The sequence below is a fragment of the Nothoprocta perdicaria genome, unplaced genomic scaffold, assembly GCF_003342845.1.
Source record: "Nothoprocta perdicaria isolate Ctin4 unplaced genomic scaffold, notPer1 scaffold_36, whole genome shotgun sequence".
Lineage (NCBI taxonomy): Eukaryota > Metazoa > Chordata > Aves > Tinamiformes > Tinamidae > Nothoprocta > Nothoprocta perdicaria.
The window spans coordinates 1,868,443-1,893,124 of record NW_020455599.1 but is presented as its reverse complement, the minus strand read 5'-3'; the positions used below and the strand labels follow the sequence as shown (position 1 = coordinate 1,893,124).

Below are 24,682 nucleotides of genomic sequence, written 5' to 3'. Positions count from 1 at the left end.
CGGCGGTGCCCACGGGGCGGGAGCAGGGGCAGGGGGCGCTCCTTGATGGCGCCGCGCGTGGGAGGTGCCGGCGCGCGCGGAGGGCAGAGCTGGGCGCTGGGGGAAGGGCCCTGCCCGCGGAGGGCGAAGCGGGTCATTTCCTGCCTCGCCGCCCTCCGCCTCCCGACAGCCCGTGCCCCAGGAGGAGGAGGAGGGCCTCCCGCCTGCCTCCCGCGTCCCCTCTCTCCCAGGTAGCCGCCGCCGCGGCGCTGCCTGCCCGAGGCCCTGCGGCGGAGGGCGGCGCTGGGCGCGGTGCCGCGCCACGGGACGGGAGGGGGCGGCGGTGGCGTCGGCTTTGCCCTTCCTGCGGGGGCACCGCGCGCTCCCCTTCCCATTGGCTCCTTGGTGACCTGCTCCCGCCCCCCAGCGGCCCGCAGCCAATGGGAGGTGCGCGCCGTGGGCGAGGGGACCGTTGCGGCCGTTGCTGACCTCGCGGGCCCCCGCCCTGGCGGCGGTGGCGGTTGGTAGGAGCCTGCGGGCGGTTGGGCCGCGCCGGGGGCGGGCGGCGGTGCCGCGGCGCCACGGCGCCTCCCCGCCCTCGGCCGCGGCGCTCGGCCGCTGACCTTGCGGTGCACCCTGCGCGGCCCTCGTGCTGAGCGCGCCGTGCAGCTGCTGCAGAGACCTCATGGAAACCAGGCCGGGGAGCGGCGCGGAGCGGCCGCGCATCCGTCGTTCCGCTGAGCTGCCCCCATCCGCTCGCTCGTTGTTAGCTCTGCACGAGTACTTCGGGCCTCCACCCGGAAAGGCGATATCACAGTTTATCTTACATTAAAGTGACATTCAGAAGTGTAGATTTGTTTCAGCTCTTCAGAAAGCTGTAATCTGCTAACTTGTCTTTCTAGACGTACTTTATAGCTAGGTATCAGACTGATGTGTTTCCTGTCCTGGGTTGCACGCATTGAACATTTCAGGGGGTTTGCTTATCCAGAGGTAGCATCTTGAAAAGGTAATGTACCCTGATCATGCAGTCTGCGGGGTTAGTTTTTAAGTACTGGACGAGTCTAAAATACAAACAATATGCTTATTCTACTAAGTATGCAAATAAGCTTGGACAAAAAGTTGCAAGTGAAGAACATATAAAGTTATGTCCAACATCAGTTCTTCTTCCTTTTGCTTGTATATCTCTTACCATTTTCAGTGTACACTTGTTTAAAACTATGTGTTCTTTTTATTACATCTGTATTGTGGCAGCATCTAGATATCCATGACATAATTGAGGATTTACAGCAATCTGTACAAAACAATTAGTTCTCACAAGAAAATGACCGCTTAAGCTATAATGCTGATTGGAATTAAGTGGAAGGTATTGAAGAGATGCACACAGGGTTGTTTTGAAAGAAGTTCTCCAATTGACAATTTTTCAAAGTAACCTACTTGAGACAGTTCTGCTTTACTTTTTTTTTTTTTTTTGGTAAATAATTATTTCCTGAGAATTCATTCTGTCATCAGGCAAAACTTCTATTTAATAAAAAATGTTGGGAGCAGGGACTTGGCACTGCAGTTTTTCACTGAGTGAAACAGAGACACACCCATTGCGATGTTCAGTCAGCTGCCTGTGAATAATTTCAGAGGGTTTTTTTTTTTTTTTTTTTTTATTAGCACATGCAGTGTAGCGTCAGTAAACTCTGCAATAATAGATTGTGGGTTTTTTTTTTTTGTTTTTTTTTTTTTTTTCCCAACTTTTATGATTGCACCATAGTGACAATTTTCCGTATGCAGAGAAAGATCTGCTTGAAGGTCTTGCAGTCCCTGCTGAACCATTATGTAATTACATGGTCCTTAGTCTGATTTAATTGGCTTACACTTTATTTACAATAGGCAAACAGAGGTGAATCTCTGCTGAGCTACCTGAAATATAGTAGTTTCAGCTGATTGTGGTCAGTATGTATATTCTGTAGGTGATATTTGCATAGAATCATATAATTTCTGATTCTAGTTTCTTATTTCTGTTATTTATAAAATAACAACTCACAAATTCTGATGTCTTCTTTAAGATGAGTGTTTTCATGAGTGATTTCAGTAGTGGTTTTATTCAGAGAGCAGCAGGCTATGCAGGGTGAGCAGCACAGCAGAAAGGTACCCACTTATTGACATAGGAACCAGTTGTGTTTCTTCTATGCTGTACTGCAAGCCCATGATTCAAAAACATGTGTGGATGTTAATTAGGCTGTTTACATAGGATTGAGATAAAAGCTGTTGAGAATCATCACTGCTTATCTGTTTAGGAGTACTATTGCTGGCCAAGAGAGCATGGTTCTCCTCCTTTATAAGGGTTTTCTTTTTTTTTTTTTTTTTTTTCCAAAGAGTTGATGGATGATTTTGTTTGTTTTGCTTGCAGTTCTGAGAGACGCAATGAGACTGAAACTTCTGGGCCTTCTGACTAGATCTGCCTGTGTTTTAGCAGAAGCGTATCGGTGCCAAAGCTTTAATACTATTGGATGTCCGTTATCCAAACTGAGCGATGAAGTGGACAGAAGAATCTTCAGAACAGCAGACAAGATTTGGAACTTGTATTCTCTGAAAACTGATACCCCTTGTTTGACCAGTCAGTGTGTCCAAGTCAAGAATTGGCAGTTGCTGCAAGGAAATATATCAGCCTTAGGAAAGAAAATGCATTATCAGAATGGAGGGACATTTTTTCCACCCTGGAAAGGTACTGGTGCAGCAGTGATGGAAAACTACAAACACAATCCAGCGTGTACTAAAGAGCTTAGAAACATATCAGCAAGATGCTACTCAGTTGTATCAACTGGTAAAATTATTCCAAAACAAGGTATCCAGCCTGTTAAGAGGCCACCAAAGGCACCAAGGACCAAGCAGCCATCCAGAACAAACCAGCCACTACTGGCTGATATACAGGTAAAGTACAAAATCTGTGGCCTTTATAGCATTGAGAGAGCTCTATGGATTGATTTTTAGATTCAGATACAGGTTTAGAAAAACATTTTAATGAAATTGATATATTTCTTAAGTGGTTTTCAGTGTTTAATATGGTCACAAAGGGATTGGAACAAGCAGAAACCAACTTATGAGAAACTAGTGTGTCTGGTGTTTTGAAACTAAAGTGGAGATTTTAAAATTAACAAAAGTGGAGGGAAGAGAATTGATTCTAAAATTGGAAGACATGAAATATGTTAAAAGTAGTTTAAACATAGTATCAAATCATGTTTAATATTGAGAGATAATAACTAGTTTTTAGATACATTTAACCTTCCTTAGGCATCCCTGCTTGTTCATTTCTCCAAAGTTTTAAGCCTTCAGTCTGTTTTTAACAGAAATAAAGATAAAAGTAAAAAATATATTAATGTTAAATATTCAAAAAAGGTTATGGAAGCACTGAATGTTTTCTTGAGTATGACCATACTTTTTTATCTTTTTTTTTTTTTAACAGTCATAGTATTTCAAACCGCAGTGAAAAAAGGTTTAACAAAGTAAATTTGATTTCATTGTCAGTGATACAATGTGTTCTTATAGTAACATATATATGAATATCTGTAAGTACTTAATATTTGAAACTGTACAGTTTTATAAAGTTAGGAATTTATTTCTGTTCTGTCAGTGGGAAAGCTGATATGGATGTAGTCTATATTACTTAAGGAAAATTATTCTCTGTGTAGAAAGAGTACTTTGATCTTCAGCCTCCTAGGTATACAGACTAACAACAACAACAAACTGCTTTGGCTAGTTAGATACAAAGAGCAAGTAAGTGGAACGGTGCAAGTTTTGTAGCCGCTAGTCCTTAAGTTTGTTCTTTGCTGGCCTTGAATATTAACCAAGGTAGACATCAAGCATACCTTGAATATAAGATCCCCAAGAAAATTACTGGTGTCAAAAGTGTTATTGTTCTCTCAAATTATTGTTCTCTTCAAGGTACAATAATAGCAACAGAGTTCCAGAGTATTACTCGTAAAATAAAGTACGGTAGCTGAGACTGAGGCAAATGTTGCACTATCAGAAATAACTTCCACTTTGCAAAACCTGCCCATTTCTTGTTCTGCTGAATGTGTGGAGAGAAAATAAAGCTTCAGTGCTTACCTTCTAGTTATCTAAGCTCCCATTCAATGCATTATGTAATTAAAAAGAATATACTTTATATTAATATAAAGATTTCATTATAGGTAAATTAGTTCCCAATTTTTCCTGCTACATCGGAAGTGAGGAAAAAAGTGCAGAAAGAACTAATTCTAAAGCCCTTCATACTCTGTGCAGGCCTGTTATTTATACTGTGACATTATATTCAGAGCCAGTTTCTTTTATTTGTAGGGTGAATCAAAGTGATATCTTTGTGCACAAGACTCTTGAGGCTTGCAAAGGGCATTATAGAATGTTAACAATTTTCTTTTTCACAATTTTGCATGTATCTTCATATGTAGGTAAATACATATGTAAGTAACATGCACAGCTTTTTTTACCTTCTTCCACTGTGAACAGAGATAAAACTCAGTCTGAAATACTGAGATAATAATATACTTTCTGAGGACAATTTCATGGTGTACAATGCAGTGCAATCACACAAACTGAGACCGAACATTTGCTGTTTTGGAACAAACATTTTTTGCTTTTGCCTGGTAGATAGCAGGGTGACACTGGCTGACAGCATTTTGAAATAAACTTTTTAGAAATTTCCATATCTATATGTAGTGCAGAGAACTAACTTGAACATGTGACACATTTCTGAAACATGATTGATACAAGTTCAGCAAATGTAGACTTTTAACGTTTTCTTCAATGCACTGTTTTCTCTAAACCAGGGTGTCAAGCAAAGCAGATCTCTCTTCCGATACCAGCTTTGAGGTTAACAAGGACCCTTCCATAGCATAGGTCATATTGTCATTGCAGTTGGCTACCAGCATCCTGCTCTGTCTTCTTTCCTCATAGGCTGACTTAGTAGTTTGTAGTATTTTGCCCTTTGGACACTAACTGTAGACCTGCTCTTAAGATTTTCTGTTATATGAACCCCGAAAGCCTCTCAGCTTTTCTCTTCAGAATGGCTTGACAGTTAATAACATTTATTTGCAGTATAGTGCAGGAGTAGGCTGCTTCCCATCCTTCCCAGCATACATCTTCATGTGTTGTTTATGGGTAGAATGCCAAGCACCAGCAATGGGGAAAGGACCAGTTTTTCAGGATAGATGGAGGAGTTCCTTGAAAGTGGTTAAGTGGCTTAGTCAGCTCCTCGGTGATTAGCGTTGCCTCTCAGTTTGGTTAAGCTCATAAGGTCTGAAGGCATGAACAGTGGCTGAGCTATAGCCATGTAGTCTAGAAAAAAACAAATCAGTTAAAGGTGTCGTAGTTGCTCCCCCCCTTAAGAAGGATTTCTATAGGATGTGAGGATAAGTTCACCCTGCAGATGTTCTTTCGGAAAAGTATCTGTGTCCTTAAGATGGGAGGGATGGGCTAAGTGGAAAATTATAGTGTTTGAGCTACATTACATGAGCCTTCACTGCTGGGGTTTGGGAGTTGTGATCATGTGGAAACTGAGTTGCCAAGGGACCTAGGTTGGCTGATCTGCTAATTGTTTTGGTTCTCAGAATTGGGTTTTAATGAATCCCAGAGCTTTATTTAGAAAGGAAGCTCATGAGGAGTAGCTGTTGTTTCTAGGACCAGAACAGATCATACATTCTGTTCCTTTGAAGTGTGCAGGTGAAGTTAATGTGACAGCAAGTGTGGGAATCATGTCTATTTTAGAATTTTGAGGATTAGCTGAACCAACATTTAGACTTTTTGACTATTATGTTATTATCGGAGTTTAAGCATTTAGATTGCCTAGATTTTAAGTGTCTTTAACTGAACTCAATTTGAAGATTTGAAGTGTCCCCATCAAATAGGTTTTCAGTAAAGGTGAAAGGATGCATGGTGTAAAAAAAAAAAAAAAAAAAAAGGCTTTTTGGGGCAGAGTTTGTTATTAGAAGTCTTCCATCGGAGAACATGGGCACTTCTGATAACTAGAAATCATTTGCATTGGTAATGCAAAGACTAAGAATGCATTTATATGGCAACTAGTAACATAATGCAATGCTATAAAAGTATTCCAGCAAATGATCAGAAAATGTAATTTCACTCTCTATCCATTAAATATAGTTCCACTGTTAACTCAGCTTTATGGAATAGTCATAGAAATATACCTTTAAAATATCTCACTAAATATTGTCAATTAGTTTTGAAGTTTATTTTGTTAAAACTTCTGAGACTCATAAGAGTAAGAAAGTAGGGTATCAGGATAATATGAAACAAAATGATGTTGGTGTTTATGAAACGAAATAATAAAAAAAGCTTTGGAAATGTTCACAGAATGTTAACATTAAAAGTAAAAAAAAGGTTTAAGCAAGTGGCCTTTATTGTGATTGTTAACAACAGACTTCTCCCACCCAAAAGTAGGAATCATTTTCAAGCACTGCTGACTGTTGGTATATGAGTGTTGTGGGAATATCATTTAGATATTAGGTTGAAATGTACTGTGGGTATAAATGCTTGTCAATGAGTTATTTTCTTTATTTGTTGTTACTTACCTCCTGATTTTGTATTTGTTACAAAAAGCTGGGAAGTGACTGATCCGCAATGAAAAGATTTTTTTTTTTCTGGATATCTTCCATTACATTGTACTGAAAAAAATTAACATGGGACATATGTAGTATCAGAGCAAAGAAATAGTGTGTGTGTGTGTGTGTGTGTGTGTGTGTGTGTATATATATATACTTATATATTTTAATTAATTAAGACTGTGGAATACAAAGACAAGCTCTGGCTGGTGGGTACTGTCTGACTAGGGTTGCAGTTGAGACTATGTCATTAGAACGAGATTAAAGAACACTGTAGATAGGGCTGGCAGGGAAGCCTTGTGACTTTGTGCTTCAGGCTTCTACTGCAGGAGTCACCTGCGCCGGGAGCTGGGTGACAGAGCAACATAAATGTTTGTGGTGGGAACTCATGTTTGGCTAAAGCAGCTGGGACCATCTTTCAAACATCCTTTTTTCAGCTGATACCGGCAATGTTGTGCTGTTGGTTTCAGTGGTCAGCAGATTACATTAGAAGCTGTAGGATGGGAGGGTAATAGCAAGTGTGGCTCTGCTGCTACAGAATGGGATTGATGTTCGGGAGAGAAGGGCTCAGCTTATGGCTCTAGCACAAAGTGGCTTGGGTGACACATCACTTGGTTTGGTGTCAGCCTGTGAAAATGGGATATGTTTGTTTCCCTCTTAGCAGGGAGTAACTAGTGTCATTAGTATCTGTACAGCAGGGGGACAGCCTGGCAATGCTGCTGTAAGAAGGAGGGGATGAATGAAAAATGTCACCCTGACAAATTTGAGCCAAACAAATGTCTTATGAACACCTTGCCTCAGCCTTTCCCTAACTCCAGTCTCTGTTCCTTTGGCACAGAATCTGATGCAGTGCACTGCCTTTGCAACAGCAGATGAGTATCATCTTGGTAATCTCTGTCATGACCTGACTTCACATGGATATGTTGAAATAACAAGTTTGCCTAGAGGTAGATCTTTAAAACATATTAAAAGCAATGTTATACCTTGGGAAATTAAGTATGGGTGAGGAGTATAATTTCCTATAACGTCTTGTAATCTGACTTTGGTAATGTGCTGGCATATATCATCCATCCTAGAAACAAGTGCTTAACTTAAATTTTATTTCCTTAAAAAAAAGAAAGAAAGAACATAAACCTAAACCTTCCAGACCAGCAGTATAACCAGCACTGCTTGTTAACCTTTAATTTTTTTTTTTCAAAATTAAACCTATACCGAAAGTACTGAAAAAATGACATAGTGCTAGAAAAATAAATGCAGGAAAAAAAAATGGAAAAACTCTGATAAAAAGAATTTGTCCTTTCCATGTTAGTGTTTCAGTAATATGATACTAGAGTGCTTCAATTTTGTAATTTAAAATGTTGCACCTTTTTTACATACCCACATTTTTGTTAATGGAAATCATTATGTTTGAGAATATAGGGGAACACTTGTTATATATCTTGTGTATATGTTTTGTAGCTGGCCAAGAGGGAGGCAGAAAATTAAGATGGTGTTTATAACTATTTTTGTCTTTAGGGCATTTTTTTTTTTGTTATTTACTTTCCCACACTATGTGGTGGAACACAGACGTTTTTCAAGTTATTTTATTTTGAATTAGATTTTGGGAGGACATCTTGGCTTATTGTTAGTGAAGTAACATCTTCTTAATACTTCCTCTGTTTGCCCTAAGGTATTTCAGTATTTTTTTGCTTTTCATGGTGTATGTTATGACTTATCTCTAGGTTTCATTTGTAAAGAAGAGGAAGACATGCAGGAGAGAATCATTTTGACAAGGTGAAATGTAAAATATATATACATATAGATGTTTATTTCCAGGAAGGAGAATCTTGTTTATATTCTGTATGGAACCATGCATATAGCCTAGCAGTTGTTGAGTGCTTCGCTTCAGCTAGGCCTGAGCAAAATAACTAGCTCTGGTCCCATGCAAAATCTTGGGAAAGATTGAGAAAGATTGGGAAAAAATCTTGGCTTGGGAAAGTATCACTTGGAAATAGCTGAATCGAGAGGAAAAGCAAGAAGAAAAGCAAATGGAATTTTAGAGAGTTTAAAAGACTTCTGTACTATAAAAGCTGTGATTTTCCTGTGTTGCAAGTATAAGGGAATGTATTTTTTTTAGGAAGAGATGATATGTATTGGTAATGGGCATTTCAGTAGAGGTTATCAAATGTCTGGCTGAATTACAAACATTTCATAGTCACAGTGTGAGACTACTAGAGTGGCAGTGCATTAGGGAAGTTTATATAAACTTATGGTGTGGGGGGGTGAGAGATCAGAAAATGTATGTGACTGGTGAGAACAGAATCTTGCTTTTTTTTTTTTTTTTAAACAAAAAAACTCACAATTTGTACTCTGGGTCATCTTGGCCTCGTGGAAACGTGGCAGTACAAGGTGCTGTACAGCACAGGCTCCATGTTCCTTCGTAGCTGCTGAACAACACTTCAGATTGGGAGCTTTAGACAGTGCCCAGCACGGTTATGGATTATTGTAGGGCAAATATCCTTGCTGCTGGTAGCTCACACTGGAAGTATGGGTCTTGCCAATTCTTTCCTTGTGGTGTGTTTTGACTCTTCACAATAAATACTTGGTTTGTGTGAAGTTTGGAGGAAGTAATGATGAAAGGATGTTTGATTGTGCCAGCAGATTTGATGTGTTGTTGCTGTGGGGATATACAATGGTTGGTTACTAACTCAAACATGGTATCTTAGTTCTTAGCATTTGAGCAGATTAGCATTGTATTTTAGCAATTTAGTTGCTTGGTAGTGTTCTTTCCAAACATTTTTTCTTTTTTACTTTAGAAACATGTTAGAGGCTGTATCTGTGTTTGTAACGGATGCAATTCACTCCACTGTATAACTTTTAGCTGGAGTGAATAAATAAAATTGCAGCATGTGTAATATTTGGAAGGCAGGTAAGAAGATGTCGATGAATGTTTCTTCCATGGTGACCTCCAACTTCACACCTAGAATTTGCTCTGTGATAAATCAAGTCTTATTTTTTTCTGAATTTAAATAGCAAAAAAATGGGGAAGTCTTTAAAGGGCTCATAGAGAGTAACTCTGTGATCAAGTATATAATCTTGATTCATTTACTAGCAAATATTTATCCAATATTTAGTCATCCCTTACTGCCATATTAGTGTACCTGACCTCTCTTTGTCAACTCTAACAGTAAAGCCGTGGTGGAAATTGTACACAGAAGAAGTTCAATGCCTTGGCTTTTAGTTAGTGATCTCTTTGGAAAAGGGTTGAATGTTCTAATGCTGGGTATGTCAGACTCTGTAAATTCATCTTTGCAAAGCCTTACTGTACCGTAGAAGCAGGGCTTTTTGCTGGTCTGACTTCTACTAGTTCTTCACACAAGATGAATCATGCTGGAAAGTGACCTTTTTTTTTTTTTTTTTTTTTTTTTTTTGCATAACCACATCAGGACTTTTATAGCTATGTCTGTGATAGCAAGTAATACAGTACATTACGAGCAGATCCATACTGGGAAAAAAAAAGCTGCATGATAACCCAACAACCACAATGTGTACATTTTTTAGACCTTCTACTTGAACTAGCTTGAGTTTGGTCCTCTGTACTGAAGTCTTGTTAGTGCTTGGAGTATCTTAGGAGCGCTGCTGAAGTCCATCTTTCAGTTTCATGTCGTGCAAAAGAAGTCCAGTTTGTGCCCCGTGACACTGTGCTGCAGTGCAAGTCAAAGTGCTGTAAGGAAGGGGTGATTGGACAGTTTGTCTCAAAACCATATTCCTGATCCAAATGAAAATACACATGCAGATGGAATATTTGCTGTCTTGGGGGTGTACTCTTTCATGTTTCTGACTGTTAAAGCAAGGTCAGCAAAAATAGAGCACAGATTACTTCCTTGCCATATAGAAAAGAAAAAGATTTTGATTTGTGCAAGCGTATTCGTAAGGCAGTTCCTTTGCAGCTGTGGGCAGACTCCCTTGCTTTGCTCACATTGCATGTCGGCTCTGCGTTCTCTAATTTGCTTCTGGTTTGGGGTTTTTCTTTTTTTTTTTTTAAGCTGTGCCCTGCAACAGTTTTCTCTTGAGTGGCTTGTTCTTCATGAACGCTACATTTCATAATTAAAGTTTTCAGTGAAGTTTAACACAGCAGTTGAGTTTGCTTAGGGTGGGAAGCTTTAGAGAACCAGTGGACTTTTATACTGTAGATGGCTTCTGGCAAGCATTTCTATCAAGAAAATAAAATACAGAACTTTAAAGTGTTACCAAATCACTGCTCAACTGCAATTATGTGTTTGTAGTTGTCATCTTTAGGAATCTAAATAGTTCTGTATTTAGATCTTTAACCCTGTTTGTTTGTTTTAAACTAGATGCTGCAAATGTTCTGGTGATTGGCACTGAGAAGTCTGCGAAAGATGATGATGCTGGCATGATATTTTTCTTCAGGTAAGTTATAAACCAAGCCTGAAACGTGCCTGAAGTAAGTTAAAATAACTCTCTTTTTCATGTTTTGCATTAGCATGGTTAAAAAGGGAGTATTATGTTTACATATAAACAGGATCACATTTCTTTATTCACAGTGACTAAAATTGCTGCTGTACAATTTGAGTATTGAATTAAAACAAATTCTAAATCCTGTAATTTCATGTCTTTTTTTTTGATTATTCGCAGGGAAGGGGCTGTGGTGTTTTGGAATGTGGAAGAGAAAACTGTAAGTCAAGCAAATTGCTAATATTTCATAAGTAGATGTTTTGTCAGACCACAGAGGCCCACGTGCCTGTGTTTTTGCTGGGGAGCTTGGATCCCTCCGAAGGGAAAGGCCTGATTCTTCTCCTAACCCAGGCAGCTGCTGCCTGCTGCTGCCCTCAGGCGTATGGGTTGCTGATAGGTCATCGGAAAGCTCGGCTTTTGGCACGAAATAGGCAAATCTGTGTGCGTAACATGCAAAGGGAATCAAGTATTTGGTACTTCAGACTACAAATATGAAACCTTGATCTCATCAGACTGACGGAAGGAAAATCCGTGCACTTATGCTGACTGAAGGGATAGATCAGAAAAATCGATCTGTGAAATCAAAAGTTTAAAATGAATGTTTAGAAGTACTTATGTAACAGACAAGGAGTTAGCAGAAAATGTTGATTCTAGAGCCAGCTGTACAATTTAAGTCATTTAAGGCAGAGATACTCAAAACTTAGAGTAACTTTGAAAAAGCCAAACAACATTTTGAATATATATTGCTTTGTTTTTCTATCAGTAATTTTCCCAAAGGAATGTTCATCTTTATAAGTTGGTATAGTCTTTAAAATTGATATATCCCTTACCATACTTCTGTGATTTTACTGACATAATTATGCTGCAGTCATTTTATGAATATATTAATAATTATTTACAAATATTCACATATTAATACTTTTTTATTACTGTGACTAAGTAAAGCTGAGTGTCAGGTGTATAAATACAAATTATCAATCTTGTCTGTATGGAAGATATTGTGAAACTAACTGGTGATCAGACAGATAATACAGAGATGCACAGAGGTTTGCAGAAAGATTTTCATTAAAATATATTAAAATACAGAGCAGCTGTTTCCAGACATGTACCAAGTCTGGATTCAAGTTTCTGTTTCAGGCATGATGGTTTTTTCCCTTCTTCGCTGTATCAGCATCAGCAAATGCTCCCTCTCCCTCCTTGCCTTGCCTGCAGCACATCCAAGCTGTTAGGGCTGTGACAGCACTCCTGATTCACAGGGCAGACAGAAAACCAGCTGCAAAACCCCAGCGATTCTTTAGTTGAGCAGCTTTAGGCTGCTTGGAAAAGCCTCATTTTGCTGTATCTTTTTACCTGCTTTGGTGTATTCAAAAACTTGACTTTACAGTCTTCTTGTCAGGGCAGGTAACCCCATTTGGTCTATTGTTAGTTTTATTCATAAACAGAGGAAGGATGGATTTGTCTGCTTTTTCAAATGCTAGTCAGAATTTTAACTTGAAAACAGTTCACTCAGAATGCTTTTTATGGACAAACTTAAGTGAATCAAAACTAAAATAAGGAGGGGAAAAAAAACCTGTAGAACAGAAACTGAAAGTATTTTATTGTAGGATGATTGCAATGAATGCAAATACAGCTGTTAGTTCATGTCCTCTTGCAGATCCAAACATGCAGTGGAGGAGACATTGATCTGCTGATAGTGTGTGTAGTGGGTAGTGCTCCATAGTTTTCTTCCAGAGAAAAATACTCCTTATCCCAACCAACAATACAAGTTGTCTTAATGACCAGCCACTGGTGTGGTAACCTTTTCTATTGGTAGAGCTGAGCCACAAGCTGCCATCTATCCACAGTCTCATATAAATACTGCTGCTTATATAACACAGTTACAGTGGGTGTTTGACTGGAAAAGCTATAAATAGGTCCCGTTGGCTTTGTTATTCTTGGGGTGGCTCCTGAATGCAGTAGTATTCTGTCATTTCAGATTCGCAGAACTGTGTTTTATAAACCAAAATATATGTAGGGTTTTTTTTAAGTAGACAGGATTTTCAATATGAACCTCAAGCCATACAGTGTTCTTCAGACTGCAGAAGTCACTGGTGAGAGGAGTTTGATTAAAGCAGGTGAGAAGTGACCAAAGCAACCAGCCCAGTCTCCACCACCCTCCCCATTAACCTCCAGAATGACAAATAAGAATTTGGAGGTGGGAATATACATAATACAAAGGCACTTAACACCCTGCTGCAAGACTAATTACGAAAGTTAGTGCTTATAAATTGGGGCTTCATCACTTGTAAATGGGAAAAAGAGACGTGTGGGAAGCCTCGTTCCTGGATGATTGAGGGGCCCTTAGGTGTGACACAGAGAGGCCAAGGTGCAGCCTTGGGCAGCGGGGCCCGGCCAGCAGCGCGAGAGCAGTTCCGATGCTGTGGTGGCACGAGGCAGGCTGGGCTGTGGTAGCTCCGTGTACTTGCATTCAGGTAAGCTGCATGTACAAGGTGGACGTGAATGAATATGGCTGCTCTCACAAAATACTGCAGAGCAGTTGATAGGGAAGAAAAAAGTATGGAAGGAAAAAAATCAAGTTAGTGGACACAAACAGGAAGTGTAGCTGCAGCCTGATGACAAATAAATAGTAAATGAAAATGCAAAATGTGCCTTCTGAGGACACGAGTAGGAACTTCTTGAAGCAGCTTCCCCAACAGAAGGAGTAAGGGCAAAAAGCCAAGCTAGTTTCTGGGTGGGGTTTCACCTTTTAAGAATAAAATTAAATTTTATTGTTTTTAAAATTATTATTATTTTAAAGGCAGATTGTTCAAAGTACTTGCAGCAAGGGCTGCATTCAGCTAGTCTAGAACATCTCTTTTCATTAAATGTTCTGTGTCACAGTTATAAAATCAGGGTAGGCCTAAAAGAAACGTGAAGCAGTGGGAGCTTTGGCATTACTTTGACTAGATAAAAGCCAGTTGCTGCTGCAAAGCAGTTTCTCACTATCCAGAGCAATGGAAGAACTTTGGAAACACGTGGCGTACGGGATATGTGAAATGCACCGAGTCAGCCAGGGGCCGTGCAGCTTCCTCAGGCGCTTCCCGGCCGGCTCGTGCACGGCCCGGGCTGGCTGGAGCCGCGGCGGCGCTGCGGGCGGCTTCGCGGGGGCCACCGCGTGTGCCCAGCCCCGCGAGGTGCCCCTCAGCAGACTGCGCTCCCCCCGGGCAGGGGGGCTCCCCTTGCTGAGCCGGCCCCAGCAGCGGCCTGAGCGGTTGGCCAGGCTGGCCAGGGGAAGTGCACTAAGGAATCATTTTCCATACCCCTGCCCTACCACAGTGCTTGGGTATCGTTCATGCTACTGATAAATTCGGGATAATGAAACAAGGAGTTGCGATTTGTGGGCTTCTCATAACAGTGAGTGATGTTATTGTGCTTTAGCCAGAGAGTATCCCTGACATTCATGAAAGCAGAGAAGGAAGCTAGCGCCATGGAGAAGAGCTCTCCCACAGGCAATCCAGCAATCCAGGCCAGTATATGCCTGGAGGAAGTGTTCCATGAACAATTCACTAGCATGCACTGTCTTACTGAAAGATCGAGTACTCCGTACTTATTTGAAGAGAGCTTTTTAAGGACAATATTCACCTCTTCAAAGAATTTAGGCACCGTTTTAGTGGCTGTTTTGTAACTAAATACTTTTTTAAAAGTTATTGGTGCTTTTTTCAATTCCATATTTCTTCTAACTGCAGAATTATTTGTATGAGAGGTATAACATGTAGAAAGGATTGAGGAGAGGGGCCTTAAGCAAAATGCTAAAGGAGAAAGTTTTGTGAGAGATGAAGTTTCCTCTTGCTGCCTCAGTTTTTAGTGTGCTTGGGAATACCATGGTAATGAGATATTTCTGAAGTAAAATTGCACATTTAACTGTCCGCAGGGTCCCATGCAGGCAGCTGAAACCATTTCATAGATTGTCTTTTTTAAGTGAAAAGGAACTCCTAGGATATAAGCAGATCCCTGGTAGCTGAAACAAACCCGCTGGTCACGTTGCCAGCAGTAGCCCCCCGAGGTGCTTATCCTTAGGTTCAGTCACACGCTCCTGTCTGCAAATGCTGTAGCTGCTCTTCGTTGCAGCGCTCGGTACTTCTGCGGTGCCTTTGCAACCTCCTGCAGACCAGAAGATCTTTGCAGAGTGAGTGCCTCCTGCACGGTAACTCTTTCACATGCAGTTGTCTTCCTCTAGATGAAGAATGTCATGCGAGTGCTAGAACACCATGAAATTCAGCCATATGAAGTTGCATTAGTGCACTGGGAGAATGAAGAGATGAACTACAGGAAAGGAGAGTAAGTATCTTCAGGTACTCTCTATAAAAGCTAATAAGACATCTAAAATGAAATGGGAAAGCAGCTAGGAAAAATGTATCTTTGCTTATTCTTTTTCAGTTGGATAGAGTAAGGAAAGAAGACAATAAATCTAAATTAAATTCTTTTGCCCAACTGTTGATCTTAAAACTAATAGCATAATGCGTGTGTCCTTGGTTATGTACTGAAATTTTTAAGTTATGAAACTCCATGTGCACACGAGTTGAGCACTTAAACGTGTTCTTCAGCAATCCCAAATAGAAGCCATGCACCTCGTAGAAGAAGATGGATTTTGGGTTTTAAAGGAGAAGCATAAGCTTTCCTCAGTCACCTCTAGGTTCATGTATAAAGATGTATTCTGCACACACTTACTTTCAAAGATACGGCTTGAAGACTGTGGAAGGAGAAATCTGATAAGCTATCTTCTGTTGTTAAATACATTTTCCTTATGATGAGCAAAAATTCTCTGTAGACAGAAGTCTCAATGTACATGAAGGTATCACCTACATGTAACTACATAACAGTACCAAAAAATGTACTACAGAACAGCATGGTATAACCCTATAGGCTGAGCTAATAAGGTTGAGCCTATTAAATAAAGTTCTTCTTTCTCTTTCTTCTGTCTGGCTATTTAAAGACAATTTATACTGTCCAGTTGTGGAATCTGTGACTCCTGACGTGTTTCATGATGTTTGTGCAAGTTTCACAGTGAAAGTTAGAAATGAGAAGCTGAAGGACTCTGATGCCTCCTTTCTTTGCTGCTGACCCGCTGTGCTGGACAGATCTGGGGGGAAAGTCACCTGGCAGGAAGGGTGTGATGTCAGGAAGAGTCAGGAGAAAAGGAGACCAGAGAAAGGAAGATAATACAGGTGGATAGAGAGGAGGAAGGAAAGAGCCCTTGCCCGCTTACTCTGCAGTATGTACGGGCACACAGTAATGCCAGTAATTCCACCACGGCCTGCTGTAGTTGCATCTAAGCAAAGAGAAGTCACAATATTAGTCTTAAACCGAAGCAGTCATTTTTAATGCTTAGTTTTGGTTACTGTGAGGTTGGAAATGAGTGAAATGCAAGGATGGGGCTGATGTCGAGGTATCTGTGTATAAAACAACCACACTTTCTTTGCACTATTGATTGCTCTTTAAATGTTCCTTTGCCGGTGGCCTAGTCAATGAGGATGCTTCAATCCTGTTTTAACAGAGGGCAGTCAAAGCTTCATAAAGGAGAAATCTTATTAAATTCTGAGTTGGATATTGATGAAGTTGTTCTGCAGAAATTTGCCTTTTCGAATGCTCTTTGTCTTTCTGGTAAGTCATCATTTGTAACATGAGACTCTGCTAGAGATTATAACTGGGACTTGTGCAGTGCAGATTGGAGGAAAGACTGAATGTCTGCGTTTGGCAAATTGGGTAAAGATTGATGGCTTTTCAGTGGGTAGATGAGGGGATTTTTTAGTTTTTACGTTGTATTTTGTAGAAACTATTCATTTAGCCTGAATCTCAAAGGTGAACAAAGCACATTCAGAAACATATTTTGCTCAGTAAAACTTTTTCATCCTGTTCCCTACCCTGCTCCAGGTACTGCTCCAGGATAGCAGCTAGTACCGAGCCTGGTTTTGGAAGGTTTTTTGGAAGTAAGCTTAGCTGCTCAGTCCTGACATCCGTTCCCCTCCTGGAAAACGCTAGATTCCAGCTAAAGTAGAGAGGAGGGGAAAGCAGGGCAACCCAGCTGGACAGACCAACCCACAGCACAGGCTGAGCCCCACGTGAAGTTACCAGGCCCGGCTCCGTGCCAGGCTTGGTGCTCCTGCCCAGAGCCAGGCTCAACGGTGCCCGCAGAACGGCCAGTCTCTGCTGCGCCAGGCTTCGAGTGAGGCAGCGGATGGGAGCAGAAGGAGCAGTAGGGGCTGCCTCGCAAGGGCTGTAAAAACCCCTCGTTTGTGAGCCCCTCCTGCTGCTAGGGGAGACTGCAGGACGCAGGTGGTGCATGGGAAAGGGCGTCTAATTTAAAGGCAAGGCACCAAGGCAGGCACGGGTGTTTCTGGAGAGCCGCCCTGTTTGACAGAGGCGCGCAGCCCAGCCGTGTGGCTTCTCCTTGTCCAAGAAAGCCCGAGTTACTGAGATCCTGGGGTGCGGGGAAGCCTCTAGTTGCCCATTATTGTTGTATTTGCAAAGCTACAGCGTATGGCAAGAGGGGTGCCACCTGTACTGGGGCAAGAGATTGATTTCCAGCAGAAAATCAGCACCAATTCATATTAGTGTGAGACACATGCACCTTATGGGAAGGTAGTAAAATGTTCTATGTAATACAGGGTCCAAGCACAGTCCGTCAAATTCAGTCTTAGGACAGAGCAGAAAGCACCACCTCTATAACAACAAATATTGTTGCCAAAAGTGTCTGTTTGCCTTTTTACTAGGGGCTAAGTTAGAGACCCTATTAGCCTTTGACTGCATTAGACCCCAGTACTCAATAGCATTAAAAATGTTCAGTATTGGATTTACTGAGCATCCTTCTTAGATTATTACCACAAAAGAAAACACGTTGACAGTCGAACACTGTTTTTTTTCTGGTGAATTGGGTTAATTCTTGAAACTGCTCTGTTACTGCTGCATTCCTAACTGGAATTTATGTGAGATTTAATGAACAAAAAGTCAGAATTACATCTGTAGAGATCCCCCTGTCGGGTCCAAGCTAAGACACAGGTACCAACCGTTGTCATAGGATTGCGGGACTGTTGCTTGTGCTGAACAGCTTCCACCAAATAGGATTCTGACAGCTTCAGCCAGCCACATCTCCACGGAAAAGGAGCAGGGAGACACGGAAAAGGAGCAGGGAGACGCGGAAAAGGAGCAGGGAGACGCGGAAAAGGAGCAGGGAGACGCGGAAAAGGAGCAGGGAGACGCGGAAAAGGAGCAGGGAGACGCGGAAAAGGAGCAGGGAGACACGGAAAAGGAGCAGGGAGATGCCCCCCGCACTAGCATGGCCATGTCTGCTGCCCTGGGGCACGTCGCGGCTGGGAGTGGAGGGAAAGCAGCAGCAGGAGCGGTGGAGGGGAAGCAGGAGCCGGTACCGGGTGGGCCGGCCCGGCCCGGCCCGGGGCCGCACAGCAGGGCCTCTCTGCACCCTGCAGGCCCCTGGAAGTGCCGCCCTCCGGCCCTTCCGCCAGGCCTGGCGCCTGAGAGCGGGAAGCGGCAGCCAGACATGAACCTGTCCGTGGATGTATGAGCAGGTCCCCTGCTCCCTCGAGTGCTGTTGGCGGATCGGGCGCATTCTGGTTCCTTGACAGCATCTTTAACAGTCTTCTGCCTTGTCGACTTTGTGTTGCAGTAAAACTGGCTATTTGGGAATCATTACTGGATAACTTTGTGGAATCTATCCAGTCAATTCCTGAGGTGAGGTCTTGTTTGTACCTCTCTTACCTCTCTCCTCCTTTTCTGCTCTTTTCAATTTTTTTATATTGGGGGAGGGGGTGCAAAAGCTCAGTCTGACCTAGCTGAGGATAGGGGATATGAAAACAAATGATTAACAACTTTGATGGTAAAGCCATCAACATAGTGCTCAAAAAACCTGTAAAGGGGTGGGAAATGAACAGTATTTAACAGTGGAAGTTTTTTTTTTTTTTTTTTTACATTGAAATAATATTTACACTGTGGGGCATTTGCCACTATTGAATGTTTGTACAAAACAGGACAAGCAGCTTCAAAGGGCTGATGAAAATGTTAGTGTGTGGCAACTTAGTCTCAAACTAGTGTTCTAACGTGTGTTAATAGTTAATTGAGTAACTTAAGCCATAGTTTTTCATGAGAATTAAAATACACGGTCCATATCCTGTTGTGTGTTGTAAAAGTTAGGATTTACAGGGTTTAGAGAACTTCTGGGTTTTTTTAATGAGGAAAATAAATGGTAATACATTGCTTATCTTAAGGGAGGAAGGAGTCTATAAAATGGTTAAGAATTAGCAAGGTAAAAGAACTATATCAGGACTTAAAAATAGCAATAGTAATAAGGCAAATAATCTGTTCAGGAAATCATTCATACAAAATGTTTTAAGATTCTGTATTGATGCTGATGGTTACTCAGTGATTTACTGAAACACCTGGATAAATAGTGGAATGGTGATAATGCTAGATTTCCATGTTGTTCACATAAACTGGCACTACGAAACTCAAAGTAGAAAGTATGGCAGTAGGAACACAAAACTTAAGAGTTTATATAAGTATGGTGTGAGTTCAAATTTTAATCCATTTACTTCAGGCTGCAGAATTTCAGACTTCTTAAGTACAAGTTTATTTGATCAAAGAGTGAAAAACATTTGTTCTCTGCAGATACTAAAGTCAAGAAGGAAGGTGAAACTGTCTCATGCGGATGTAATGCAGAAAATTGGAGAACTCTTTGCGTTAAGGTAACTTTTATTTGTGCTACATTAAAGACATTGTATCGTTCGGCATTTCAGGTCAGGTTCTGCATGGTAAGACTGCAATCTTCCCGGCTCATCTAAACCAGCTGGCGGTGGGAGGGGGGCGGCCTCCCGTGCCAGCTGTGGGTCGGGCAGCTCCTCAGCCAGAGGGCTCGGCTGCTGCCGCTGCCCCTGCCACTCACGCTGCAGTGTCTGGGCTGCCAGCACGGGCACAGAACGAGAAGCTAGGAAACTCTTATCTCTGGCCTTGAGTTAACAACTTTTTTTAGTGCTTTGGCTACTCCTCAAACGTACATTCTTTCCCTAGACTCAGTCAGAAACTGCTGTTACATTGTAAGAATTTCATGGGGGTTTTTTCCCCCTCTCAAATGAAACGAGGAGCACACGACTTTACTTGTTCTCTTTCCACACAACTTTTAAAAATAATTGGAGAAATTAGTAAATGAAAAAAACAATTCCTCTCCTTAACAATAGATTTTATAGCCCTACTTGAAGGACCTGTCAGTAGTGTCAAAAGATTGTCTAAATGTCCACATTTATGAGAGCTGCACATTTAAGGTAGATTGTAGCTCTTAGCTTTTATATTGTTGAGAGAAAAGACTTAGTTTTAAGAGGTGCCTTGTGCCCATATCCCAGTATGCAGCATGTGCCGTGCTCAGCAGTCCTGAAAAAAATAACCACGTTGATTAACTGGAATTCACACACGTCGCAAGCTTTGGGAGCTGCTAGCATAGAGAAGGACTTCTCCGGAGAAACCCAAAGTTAGGAAGGAGGGGGACAAGAGGTAACAGAGCCACGTGGTAGAAGCAACTTCTGCAGGGGACTGTTGTATCTTTCAGTATTCTCAGAAAACTTTCAGCTGTGACCAATTGAAATACTTACTAAACCTGGATTCTCGTATTATGAAGGGAGAGATGCTTTCCATAATTTTCTTGAAATAGCAGAAAACTTTCCTTAATTGCCGTGTAAATATTTGCTTCTGTAAACACCCAGAGGAACTTTGTACTACTGTAACCATTCTTTTTAGACACCGTATAAATCTGAGCTCAGATCTGCTTATAACACCTGACTTTTACTGGGATAGAGAGAAACTGGAAGAGCTTTATGACAAGACCTGCCAGTTTCTCAACATTAATCGCAGAGTTAAGGTAGGTATTTTAATGTTAAGAGAATTTTCCACAAACAAATCAACTGTCTATGGTTCAGCTTGGTTACAGATTGCTCCAGGAATGTTTTATTGCAGAACTCAATAAACAATGATAGAATCCTATAAATTATATCCTTTTCAATGAGTCTGTAACTCACATCCTTTACCTAACTTAGGTTAATACCCTACCTCAACCATCTGGAGTTACATGAAGGGATTGTGTACTTCCCAAGCCATTACATCAGGCTTTATATAGTTGTAAGAGGAGTTTTAGGTCTTGTTTTGGAATGTGTGCAAGAAAACAATTTGGAAAAAAAGTAGCCTTTTTTAGTCTTTTATTGATATGATCACCCAGGTCAGTTCATTGCAAGGTAACATAAATACTACTAGACCAGAAGAAGAAGCATGAAAACGACCTTTTCTGGTGCTAGGGCAACCTTAAATACCCGTTTACTGTCCTAGGCATTCCCAGAACGTGCGTTACCTTGGCTTGTGCCGGTTATTCACCATTAGATATAATATTAAATATGAAGTTGTAGTTGTATAGTGTCTGCAGATAAACCTGGAGTATCTCAACCTGATCTAATGCTTTTCATGAATGCATTGGAGTAACTGACTAGTTTGTGTTAAAGCTTTTGCTGCTTGTACACATTGCCCTCCAGGACATTGTTCTGCTGCCTTGTAGAGGAAACACAATCACTCAGGAGTTACATTAAGTGAACCCTTTAGTGGGTTGGGTTCCTTTCTTTAGCCCTCTCATGCAGTTTAAGGAATACAGCTGGGCTAAAGTATTTGGCATTTTTCACAGGTAATGAATGAAAAGCTTCAGCACTGCATGGAGCTCACCGACCTAATGCGGAATCACTTGAATGAGAAGCACACCCTGCGCCTCGAGTGGATGATAGTGATCCTCATCACCATAGAGGTACCGCTGCCTTCAGCACCACGCTGAAAAATGTTGGGATACAAGGGCAACTCTCATGCTTCATAATTTGAAAACCACGAGTAACTTATTCATGGAGTATATTATACAAAAGGTTAGGGTTCAGTTTATTGCAAGTAAGTTTGGACTTGCAGCAGAAGTTTCCTAGCTTACACTATAAGCTGTTTTAAGGATTATTAAAGCAAATAAAAATTCATATTGAGTATTTGTTATTCCACAGGTCATGTTTGAGCTGGCCAGAGTCATTTTCTGAACAAAGAAGAGGCTAAGGAAGAAGAAAACTTGCAGAATTCTTATGACAATATTCCTAAATTCCTGTCTACTGTGATTGTCCTGTGCTAAAACTCCTGTCTATTGTAAATTGCTGTAAAAAATACTGCAGTTGTGCTTTGTGGTAAGCATACATCTCCTACTCAAATAAAAAAATGAATCTATGGACTTTATTCCCAACTGCTGTAACAGTGATGTTAGATAAGTCTTAATCTGTAGCTGTGTTAAAGTGAAGCCAAGATGCAAACTATGCGTTTTTAGGGAGTTTTATAGTGATTGCCCTAGATGCATCCAGGTAAATATCTAGATTTCTCCCCTTAATAAACAAGGACAGAGGGATAGGCCCTCTGCGATGACCATAGTAATTCACTGATGGAGTCTAACACTAAGGATTTTTTTTCTTAATGAAGTTCTACTCATATCAGAAAAAAAAATCTATATAGGCATACAGGTGTTTATATAATAAACGTTTATATTCTGCTGGTGAAATAACCAGCAGAACTTAGATATGGTCACTAAGGAAGCTGTAGCAGAACAAGACCCTGAAGAGAGGCTCACAAAGCTTCACCCGCCTAGCTTGCCTGCCTTATCATATTGCATGATTCTTATCAGTATAGGTTGCAAGGAGGGAATTACTACAGGTGACAGTACCCTAACTAACCTCTATGGCGAGTATTCCCTCCCGTCACTAGGCTGCTCTCTCCAGAATGTTGCCCTCTCATAAGGGGAGTTCTTAGGAGCTTTCCCAGCACTCAACTGCTCTTTCTAAAGGTGTTTTCAAAGTGTTAGAAACTCTTTGTTTCTAGGCTACAGTAATAGCAGCAACAACTGCTGTTTCTTTTTTTTTTTTCAGAATCTTGAGTTAGCCGGTTAAATCCCCTCTACCCACTTCGGTGTGAGATTTTTAATAATAATAATACTAAAATATCTCAATAACATAGCATAGGAGTTCTGTTAAAAGCTACTGAAGCATTGTCAAGTTGCCCTGATGACTACGTTTAGGCTAGATCTGGGATTACCTTTACAGCAGCTTTCAGGCAAGTTCTCTGCTCTAGCAGAGAAGCCCTAGTTCAGAATGTGACGTGAAGACTCCCATTGAATACGTCACACATGTAATGGGGAAAGAAAGAAACAAAGCTTGGAAAAATAAAACAGAAAAAAAAAAGGGGGCTGTAATTATAGATCTATCCTTTAGCTGCAGCAGCTTCTCTTAAGAGGAGGCTGCCTACTCACAAATACAGCGGCTTAGAGGGATAGATCTTGGTTCTGGGACATATCCTGCTAGTTCTGTGCACTGCTGAGGTGGTCTGAAGCATCTGCAACATCCCCGGAGGTGGGCTGGGTAGCAGGACAGCTTCAGGATGGGCTGTACAATACAGTGCGGGACAGCTCTTCAGAGCTGGTCTCCTGACTGCTATAGGTTTAATACAAAAATAGTTTATTAGATCCTTTACAGAGTAGAAAAGCTTACTAAGCGTAATTACAGTTCTAAAAATAGAGAAGTAGGTTAGATCTTAATTGTAATTTTTCCAACAAACATTTGTTTCATCCTTTGAAATAAACAGGCTCCTCCTGCCCCCCCCCCCACTTGAGTATAATACTTGACGTACGTTCCCATTCATCTCACACCTTTAGAATGTAAATTTACAGGCCAAACATATCTATCAGGTCACCTGGTTTTAATAGTCATTTCAGGACTCCTCACTGCTCTTTAAATCCATAAAGTGATTAGAGTATCTCAGTGCTAAGACTGTGCACAAAAGCTACCCCATGCAACATTTCAAAACAACAGAAGCACGGTCACCTCTGCAACTTCAAACCAGTGCCTGTCCGCATCACACCCCCACCCTTTCACAAAGGCCCGGTCACATTTGGTGGCTACTGAGGGGTTTGTCTCACCAGAAGCGCGTAACTTCAAGTATTAAAACAAGGATATACACAAATCTCTTCTGAGGAGAGAATATTCTCACCGTACTTATGCACAGAGAGCCAAGACCCAGCTGCAGCGCTGAGCACAGCAGGAGCCTTGAGTTTTCAAGGCGCAAGACGCGCGCAAGGCCGAGCTCGCACGCAGCGCTCGGGGATGCCCTCCTTGCCCGTGGGCCTGGGCTGCTTCACGCCAGACAGCGCGCGGGCCGCCAAGTCTGCTGCCCCGCCTGACCTGCAGGAAGCTTTATGGCAGAAACGGCGTTGGATTCCCGTGCTAACTGCTACACCACACGGCCCCAGCTGCACGAATGAGCCCTCCTTAGGTTGGCCTCTCCAGCCCACTCCTCCACGGTCTAACCACAGAGGCCTCCGTGCTCACTCCAGTGTTTGTTGGTGCGTGGCGAACTGCAGTTTGACCCATCACTAAAATAGGTCTACACTGTCCGGTAAGGGTCACCTAAGGAAAAACAAAAAAGACTGGAACTGTAATAAGTACAGAATACACAAGAAAAAGAGGAATCCTGACACATCCAGGACTCTACAATTTTAGCCTTTTGAATATAGTAGTTCTCTATTAAAACAAGAGTGAATGGCAAAATTCTGTTCACGT

General features: G+C 41.5%; 1 protein-coding gene across 3 annotated transcripts; it reads left to right on the top strand.

The window, feature by feature from the left end:
• The first annotated feature begins 209 nt into the window (after positions 1 to 209).
• On the top strand, positions 210 to 22,311 carry RMND1 (required for meiotic nuclear division 1 homolog). Of its 3 annotated transcripts, none has more exons than XM_026044341.1 (12): positions 210 to 230; positions 2,378 to 2,898; positions 7,417 to 7,525; positions 10,913 to 10,988; positions 11,214 to 11,253; positions 15,250 to 15,350; positions 16,567 to 16,673; positions 18,694 to 18,758; positions 19,692 to 19,768; positions 20,811 to 20,931; positions 21,739 to 21,855; positions 22,094 to 22,311. In XM_026044341.1, the coding sequence occupies exons 2-12, from the start codon at positions 2,392 to 2,394 to the stop codon at positions 22,124 to 22,126; spliced, it is 1,353 nt and encodes a 450-aa protein (XP_025900126.1). In that variant the 5' UTR covers positions 210 to 230; positions 2,378 to 2,391; the 3' UTR covers positions 22,127 to 22,311. The 3 variants fall into 3 exon arrangements, with proteins under 3 accessions (XP_025900126.1, XP_025900124.1, XP_025900123.1); XM_026044339.1 differs by lacking the exon at positions 210 to 230 and adding an exon at positions 662 to 985; XM_026044338.1 differs by lacking the exon at positions 210 to 230 and having other exon boundaries at positions 2,353 to 2,898.
• The last annotated feature ends 2,371 nt before the right edge of the window (positions 22,312 to 24,682 follow it).

Excerpts from the sequence above, each read along its gene's own strand:
- RMND1 (XM_026044338.1), top strand. The coding sequence starts at position 2,353 with ATGATTTTGTTTGTTTTGCTTGCAGTTCTGAGAGACGCAATGAGACTG. Across the intron at positions 19,769-20,810 it reads GGAGAACTCTTTGCGTTAAG|ACACCGTATAAATCTGAGCT; the intron begins GTAACTTTTATT and ends CATTCTTTTTAG. Across the intron at positions 20,932-21,738 it reads ACATTAATCGCAGAGTTAAG|GTAATGAATGAAAAGCTTCA; the intron begins GTAGGTATTTTA and ends CATTTTTCACAG.